We start from the raw sequence: 9,214 nt of genomic DNA, 5'->3' as shown, positions 1-9,214 counted from the left end.
TCTTAACACCCGTTGTATATATATTTAAAAAGCATGCCAAGGAATAGTGGAAAGCAGGTGCCCCAATTCAGAATTATAATCTTGCCATCGTTATAGTTTTTGACAAACTACGATTTTACCCCCAGCTCAAAATTACAATCTTGCAATCGTTGTAGCTTTTGACAAATTACGATTTTACCCTAGTCAAAATTACGACCCCCTCCCCCAAGTTCAAAATTACAATCTTGCCATCATTTTAGTATTTTTCGCAAACCTATGGTAGTCTTCAGTTTTTATTGGTTGACTCGATAGTATTTTTTTTCGTGTCAGGCAACTGCCTAACCTAGCACTCGCTTATTGGTCCTGAGAAGTTACAGTTTTCCCCTAAAAATCAAACTTACAATCTTCACATATTTTTACCTTATTTTTCCAAGCAAAACTATAGTAATGTTTTGTTTTAAGGAGTGAAAAATATTTGACGTAGCGCTCAGCAACAGCAACAGTGGCACGGTGTAAAGCTAGTTAAATTAATATTAATAAAACGTAAATAAAATAATAAATAGATATAGATACAGCCCCTATATCTGCGTGTGATGAGATCGTGTGTCCCTCATATTCAATCTCATCACGTTCCAACACCGTCACTAATTCACACACACCTCTCTCTTTCTCTCTCTACAACCACTCTCTCTCTGAAAACACACACACTAACACACAACGAAGACGGAGCATTAGCAAACCGCAATGGCGGGAAACGACTGGATAAACAGTTATTTAGAAGCAATTCTGGACGTAGGTCCTGGGCTCGACGACGCTAAATCGTCGCTAATTCTCCGTGAACGAGGACGCTTCAGTCCTACTCGTTATTTCGTCGATAACGTTATCGGATTCGATGAAACCGATCTTCATCGGTCCTGGGTTAAGGTAACTGATCTGTTGCAATTGATTTAGTTTTTTTTAGCATTCTGTAATTATTATTAGAGTTAAATACTATTTTAGTCCCTATGATTTGGGCTATTTTGACAGTTTATTCTAAAGGTTTTATTTTTCCCTGTGTCTAAAAAGGTTTCATGGTTGCCATTTTAGTCGACTGGGTTAACGAGGAGGGCAATTTCGAATTGCTCTTCTAGTTAACAAAATTACATATAAAATGACCGAGTTGCCCTCCTCGTTAACAGAAAAAATGAATGAAGTTAACCCAGGGGACTAAAATGACAACGGTGAAACTCTTTTGGATCCACATGTGAAAAATGGAACATTTGGACTAAACTGACAAAATAACCCAAACCACAGGGACTTATTTAACTCTTATTATTATTATCTGTATAAGATGATATACAGATACATTTAACTCTTGTATCCATAAGATGATATACAAGTTGTACGGAATGAATTAAGTTAGCTTTTTGCATGGTTGTAATAATCCAGTCTGTCCTCTTATTAGTAGCTTATTAATCTTTAGTCCTGGGTTCATGAGTAATTTTCATCTAATTGGCCAATTAATATTAATCGCTAGGTGGTTAACAGGGTAAAATTCGGTCCTAATCGACCAGTGGCGAAGCTTGAATTTTTCGGTTGGGGGGGGGGGGGGAAACGTATATACCCACAAATTTCAATACGAAAACTACATATATAACACTACTGAGCGAATAATGAGGGGGGGGGGGCGCCCCCTCCCCGCCCCTCTGATCCTTCGCCCCTGTAATCGACCAAATTCCAGCCAAAACCTGTAAATTCCGGCCAGAGACCGACACCCGTAAATTCTACCAATTAATCCAGTCTACTTTAAATTATGGTCGAAGAAGGTGTTAAGACAAGAAATTACATATAAAATGTGTTTATATAAGTGTTGTAAAAATTGTGATTAATCGGCGACTAGTCGCCTGCTAGTCGGCCCTCGACTGATTAGTTTTTCGTTAATCAGTCCATTAATTGCTAGTCGGCCGGCCAAAAATCGGAAAAAATCAAAGATTCCGGCCAAAACCTGTCAGACTCCGATCAAAACTTGTCTGCTTAAAGAAATTACGTATAAAAATACGTGTATATATGTATAAAACTTAAAATTATGCATAAAAAGCCCGATCCTTGCTAGTCCCCACCCACCAGCCGACTAGCGCCTAGCGAGTTCTACAAGCATGGTTTTTATATATATAAAACTGAAAATTACATATAAAATCCCGATCCGATTAATCCCGATTGATCGCTAGTCGGTTACCCCGCCGGCCGACTAGCAATTTTTACAACACTGGGTTTTTGTTGTGTTTGTGTGTCTGTTCTTTTTATTTTATTTATTTTTTTTCGGTTCAGTTTCGGTTTTGAATGGGGAATTATGTGTTTGTTGGTGCAGGCGCAGGCGACCAGGAGTCCACAGGAGAGGAATACAAGGCTTGAGAATATGTGTTGGAGGATTTGGAATCTGGCTAGACAGAAAAAGCAGGTTTTGATTGATGATTTGTTGTTAACTAGTTTTTGCCCTGCCCGCGTTGCGGGGCAATAAGCCGAATATTTCTCTCTCATAACATGTATGTCTGTACAGAGGGCAAAATCGTAATTATATTTTAAACTGGAGGCGAAATCATAATTTTAAACTGAGAGCAAAATCATAATTTTGAGCTACGGGGAAAAACATAATTTTATTTTGAACTTTGGGCAAAAACATAATTTTGAGCTGAGGGCAGAATTGTAATTTTGAGCTAGAGGAAAAAACAACATTTTATTTTAAGCTGGGGGCAAAAACGTAATTTTAAACGGAGGGCGAAACCGTAATTTTAAACTGGGGACAAAATAAAAAAAGAGGTTTTGACCCGAGGGCAAAAGCGTAATTTTGAGCTAAGGGCAAAGTTATAATTTTATTTTGAGCTGAGGGCAAACACGTAATTTTAAACGAAGGACGAAAGCGTAATTTTAAACTGGGAAAAAAATTAAATTAAAAATGGTATGGTCCAATAGGGAAATGCCACACAGCTGTGTGGCACTATTCCCCCCAACTTGTTTTTGTATACGTAGGGTAATTTTGTTATATTTTATTTTTTTTAATGGGAAAAAGGGGAAATAAGAGGTGTGTTTGGATGGAGGTTTTAGGTTTGTTATTAGATTTGGAGGTTTTAGGTTTGTTATATCTTTGACCAGTATGTGTTTTTTTTTTGTTAACAAAAATTCCTAGATTTTCTAGGATAAATATACCGCAACTTGTATCATGCAAGATTTGAACTCTCAAGTTTTGAACACCATTTTTTTACTAATATGTGTCTTTCTTTTAATTGAAATTCCTAGATTTTTATGATAAAATAATACCGCAAGATTTGAAGTCTCAACCTTTTGAATAGCAACGTATCAATACGTGTGTGTGTATCTTACTACTAGTGATTGAAATTACAAGTTGTGGTTATATAAAATCAAAATCATACGCATGTGTTGATTTTCTTTATTTTTTTTTGTTAGCTTGAGAGTGAGGAAGCTCAAAGAATGACCAAACGCCGCCTTGAGCGCGAACGGGGTCATAGAGAAGCCGTGGCCGATATGTCAGAAGACTTATCAGAGGGGGAGAAAGGAGATATCGTTAGCGATGTTTCCGCTCACGGTGATAACCACAAAAGTCGTTTGTCTAGAATTAGCTCTACCGATGCAATGGAAGCGTGGGCTAATCAACAAAAGGGCAAAAAGTTGTACCTCGTACTAATAAGGTAACATATATCTTTCATTAAACATTAAGGGGCGTTTGTTTACCTCTTAATGAGGCTCTTAATGGTTCAGACTGTTTGTTTCACGAGCAGATGTCTGAATGGTTCTGACATTTGCCTCTGAATGGTTAAGATCTATACAGAGTCTGAATGGTTAAGATCTATACAGAGTCTGAATGGTTAAGACCTTTAATCTGAATTGGTCAGACATTTGCCTCTGAACGGTTAAGAATTATACAGGCTCTTAATGGTTCAGACCTCTTACTGGCAGCACTTAACCATTCAGATGTTGCCAAACAGCCCCTAATTCGCATTAAAAAGTTAAATTTTGAAACTAAATTCGTTGCAGTCTTCACGGTCTAATACGTGGTGAAAATATGGAGCTTGGTCGTGATTCCGATACGGGTGGTCAGGTACATATACGTTGGTCGAATTTACAACAATATAATAGTATAATACATTAGAATTTGTATATATTACTTTCCTTTTGAAAAAATTGCAATAATTTATTAATTTCGCTCTTGCGTTTTTTCGTATTTTAGGTTAAGTATGTTGTGGAACTTGCACGCGCTTTAGCTTCAATGCCAGGTGTCTACCGAGTCGATTTACTAACTCGACAAGTCGCGTCACCCGAAGTTGACTGGAGTTACGGTGAACCAACGGAAATGCTCGCGCCACATAATTCCGAAAGTTTGTCGGACGAAATCGGCGAGAGTAGTGGCGCATATATAATCCGAATTCCGTTCGGTCCACGAGATAAATATATCCCCAAAGAGCTTTTATGGCCACACGTCCCCGAATTCGTTGACGGTGCACTTAGCCACATAATCCAAATGTCGAAAGTTTTGGGTGAGCAAGTCGGTGGTGGTCGGCCCGTATGGCCCGTTGCTATCCACGGTCATTACGCCGATGCCGGTGACTCAGCGGCTCTTCTTTCCGGTGCCCTAAACGTACCCATGCTTTTTACGGGCCACTCGTTAGGGCGAGATAAGCTAGAACAACTTTTAAGGCAAGGGAGATTATCTAAAGATGAAATTAACGATACATATAAAATAATGCGTAGGATAGAGGCTGAGGAGTTGACACTTGATGCGTCTGAAGTGGTTATAACGAGCACCCGACAGGAAATAGAAGAACAGTGGCGGTTGTATAACGGGTTTGACCCGGTTCTTGAGCGTAAGCTTCGCGCTAGGATCAGGCGTAACGTTAGTTGTTACGGCAGGTTCATGCCTCGCATGGTTGTAAGTTCCAAAACATGTTAAAAAGTTCTAGACGTTATCATTGTTTTCGATAATAATGCCATGTGTGCATGATTAATAATTTTAGTTATTAACAGGTGATTCCTCCAGGGATGGAGTTTAATCATATTATTCCGCATGACGGTGATATGGACGGTGAAACCGAAGGAACCGAAGATCGTCAGGCCACTCCGGACCCACCTATTTGGGCCGAGGTTATGTCTTTTTCTCAACAAATTCTGAAACATTAGTTTTTTTTTTTTTCTGGCTAATTACGTTTTTCGCCCCTGTGGTTTGTTGAAACTAACCATTACAGTCCATTAGTTTAAAAATTGCCAAAAAAATTGCCAAAACCGTACCAGTTCTTTCACTTTTGTAACAATTACAATCCACCTCCGTTAACCCCATCCAATTTACCGTTAAATTTTTGGTGAAAAGAGTCAAAAAGACTAAAATACCCCTCATTTAGCAAAGTAATATCATAAAGTGCACGAATAAGTCCACATTCGTCCTGTTCATCACCAAAACTGTACACTCCAATGAGGGGTATTTTAGTCTTTTCATTAAAAACTTAACGGTAAATTGGATGGAGTTAATGGAGGTGGATTGTAATTGTTACAAAAGTGAAAGTACTGGTAATGTTTTGGCAATTTTTAAACTAATGGACTGTAATGGTTATTTTCAACAAACCACAGGGACGAAAAACGTAATTACCTCTTCCTTTTTTTAGACTGTATTTGCCATATATATGGAAGTGTTAAGCTCATTAGATTCGTAACCTTTATTTCATGCAGATAATGCGTTTCTTTACTAACCCACGTAAACCTATGATACTCGCACTTGCGAGGCCCGACCCGAAAAAGAATCTTACGACTTTGGTCAAAGCATTCGGGGAGTGTCGTCCGTTACGGGAGCTTGCCAATCTTGTACGTCCGAGTTACGCTAATATGTGTTTTCTTTTAACATTAATATTTAATTGGTTTCCTATTTGGATTTTAACTTACAGACTTTAATAATGGGTAACCGTGATAACATCGATGAGATGTCAAGCACAAGTGCTTCAATGCTTCTTTCGATTATTAAAATGATCGATAAGTATGATCTTTACGGTCAAGTGGCGTATCCTAAACATCATAAGCAGAGTGAGGTTCCTGATATCTATAGTTTAGCCGCAAAGACTAAGGTAACGTCAAAACGATTATAAGATATAATATCGTACGATAAGCGTACGTATTTCGAGACGTATAAATTATGTTTTCCTTCTCATGGCAGGGTGTTTTCATCAATCCAGCTTTCATAGAGCCATTTGGACTCACTTTGATTGAGGTTAGCTTTTTATAATTATAAGAGTAAGATGCCGTTTTTGTCCTTGAGGTTTGGCCAGTTTTGCGACTTTCGTCCAAAGGTTTGTTTTTCTGCATCTGGATCCAAAAGGTTTGAAATCTTGACATTTTCATCAAGCTCGTTAACTCCATCCATTTTTCTCCGTTAAGTGTATTTCTGTCTTTTTGTTAACTTAAAAGGGCAATTCAGTCTTTTTCATTTTATGTAAAAAGACCGAATTGCCCTTTAATGTAACAAAAAAGACGGAAATACCCTGACTTAACGGAGAAAAATGGATGGGGGCTACCGAGCCGGATGAAAATGGCAAGATTTTAAACCTTTTGGATCCAGATGCGGAAAAACAAACCTTTGGACGAAAGTCGCAAAACTGGCCAAACCTCAGAGGGACGAAAAAGGCATTTTACTCTAAATAAAATCTTTTGCGATTGAACTATCAAGTTGTTATAGTATTAGCATAACTATGTTAAGTTTCGTTAAACAGGCTGCAGCTCATGGGCTACCAATGGTTGCCACAAAAAATGGCGGTCCTGTAGATATACACCGTGTAAGTATCATTTGTTTAATTCTATGTTGGTATACGAGTTGATTAAAATATTAAATTAACCTGCAAAATGACCATGTTACCCTTGCAGGTACTTGACAACGGTTTACTCGTTGATCCACATGATCATGAATCCGTTGCGGATGCGTTGTTAAAACTCGTGGCGGATAAGCAACTTTGGTCAAAATGCAGGTCAAACGGGTTGAGAAACATTCACTTATTTTCATGGACCGAACATTGTAAAACTTATCTTTCGCGGATTGCTAGCTGCAAACCGAGGCACCCCGGGTGGCTAAAAAACAACGATAGCGACGACGATGAAAATTCCGAACCGGAATCACCGGGTGATTCGTTAAGAGATATGCAGGATATATCTCTAAATTTGAAGTTTTCGATGGACGGTGTCGACTCCGAGGATAGAAAGACTAAATTAGAGAATGCGGTTATGTCAATATCAAAGGGTAATATCGTAAAAACCGCACAAAGGACCGTGTCCGGAGAAAAAGCCGATCAAGCGAAGTTTCCTGCGTTAAGAAGACGAAATCATATATTCGTAATCGCCGTTGACGGCGATAACATCAAAAATCTTTTCGAAAACGTTAAAAAGATTTTTTCAGCTGTGGAAGATGAGAAAAACAACGGGTCGGTTGGGTTTATATTAGCGACGTCTTTACAGATGGCGGAGATTCACTCGTTTTTGGTCTCGAACGGGCTAAATCCTTCCGATTTTGATGCGTTTATTTGCAACAGCGGTGCTGATCTGTACTACACATCTTCTCATTCGGAAGATAACCCGTTTGTGTTTGATCTTTATTATCATTCTCACATTGAATACCGGTGGGGAGGTGAAGGGCTTAGGAAGACTTTGGTTCGGTGGGCTTCTTCGATTATTGATAAAAAGGGCCAGAATAAAAATGAAGAACATGTTGTTACGGAAGATGAAGCGGTTTCTACCAACTACTGTTACGCTTTTAACGTTCAAAATCCCGCACTGGTAAGTTCATCTATTACTTCAACTTGTTTGACCCGTTTCCCCTTTAGCTTACACATCTTATTTTTACTTCTCAATTGTCGTAGGTTCCGCCTGCAAAAGAGCTTCGGAAGATGATGAGAATCCAAGCGCTCCGTTGTCACGTTATTTATTGCCAAAATGGGAGGAAAATTAATGTTATTCCGGTATTAGCGTCTCGTTCACAAGCGCTTAGGTGTGTTTGTGTTATACATTTTCTTGTTTCTCTATTTGGTTATATAATATAGGGGTGTGAATTTCTGAAACAACACCAAATTCGCGGGTTTGGGTTTAGTTTAAATTGGTTCGGGTCGGTTTCAGGTTGAACCCGCGAACCCGTTTAGCTAAACAGGTCGGGTTGGTGGGTTGACCCGTTTAACTCATTTATATTATATTTTACTTTTTATATATGTTTAATGTCATAAATTAAATTGGGGTGTGTATTTTTTTAGTAAAATTTAATTTTAATATGTATATTAAAATAAAAATGCTAATTTCAAAAAAAATATATATATATATATGTGTATATTGGATTTGTGAAAAATCGGGTCCTGTCAGGCTTGGGTCGTGTTTGGGTTCATATGTATGACACAATTTTCAGGTTCATGTCGGGTTCAGGTTCGCCTAAAATTTTCAGGTTCGGGTCAGGTTGAACCCGCCAGCCCGCAAACACGACCCGTTTAGCACCCCTAATAATAATGGGTCGGGTTGGGCCGTGGACAGGTCACAGTCCTTGGGCCATTTGTGTAGTCATGCTTGCACATTCTTATCATTCAATAATATGTTTTCAGGTACTTGTATCTCCGATGGGGTATGGACTTATCGAAAGTGGTGGTTTTTATCGGTGAAAGTGGAGACACGGATTATGAAGGATTCCATGGTGGTGTTCATAAGTCTGTTATACTTAAAGGAGTCGGTAATGGTATTAGCGACCAACTTCATGCCAACAGAGTTTACCCGCTTTCAGACGTATGGCCCACAGACAGCGCTAACATTGTTCAGACACGCGAAGAGTTTGGTGTTGCCGACATTCGTGAGTCGTTGGGAAAACTTGGAGTTCTTAAAGGATAAATGATCAGTGATGTGTTTTTCTTGTTCTTTTTATGCAACTTCATAAAACTTGAGGAAACTTGTGTTATACATAGAAATTGTGAATTGCAAGTTTTGTCGTTTATCTATATATCCAGTTTCAGGCGGTATCCTTCATCTTTAAAATCGATGAGTTTTGTACTTATTGGACTTGGTGGGTATATAGTTATAATTGCTCTAACGAACTTTAGTTGTAGTTAGGGTGAGGGCGGACGAGGCACTTCTAGCCATGGTTGTAAAACAAGGTTTCCAAGGCCGAATACTCCTCGAGTAGTCGCTACAAGGTAGGCTGCCGAGGCGACTTTCTCTAACTCCGCCTAATTACTCGGAATCG

At 38.8% G+C, this 9,214-nt stretch overlaps 1 protein-coding gene across 1 annotated transcript; it reads left to right on the top strand.

Moving 5' to 3' along the window:
- Positions 1-570: 570 nt before the first annotated feature.
- On the top strand, positions 571-8,990 carry LOC110893891 (probable sucrose-phosphate synthase 1). Its single transcript, XM_022141041.2, has 13 exons — positions 571-903; positions 2,327-2,416; positions 3,421-3,662; positions 4,009-4,072; positions 4,202-4,900; positions 4,996-5,112; positions 5,692-5,823; positions 5,904-6,080; positions 6,170-6,223; positions 6,723-6,785; positions 6,874-7,776; positions 7,860-7,987; positions 8,583-8,990. Exons 1-13 carry the CDS (start codon positions 724-726, stop codon positions 8,860-8,862), a joined length of 3,129 nt encoding a protein of 1,042 aa, XP_021996733.1. The 5' UTR covers positions 571-723; the 3' UTR covers positions 8,863-8,990.
- Positions 8,991-9,214: the final 224 nt, after the last annotated feature.

Source organism: Helianthus annuus, chromosome 12, assembly GCF_002127325.2.
Source record: "Helianthus annuus cultivar XRQ/B chromosome 12, HanXRQr2.0-SUNRISE, whole genome shotgun sequence".
NCBI lineage: Eukaryota > Viridiplantae > Streptophyta > Magnoliopsida > Asterales > Asteraceae > Helianthus > Helianthus annuus.
This window is presented reverse-complemented; position numbering and strand designations above follow the sequence as displayed.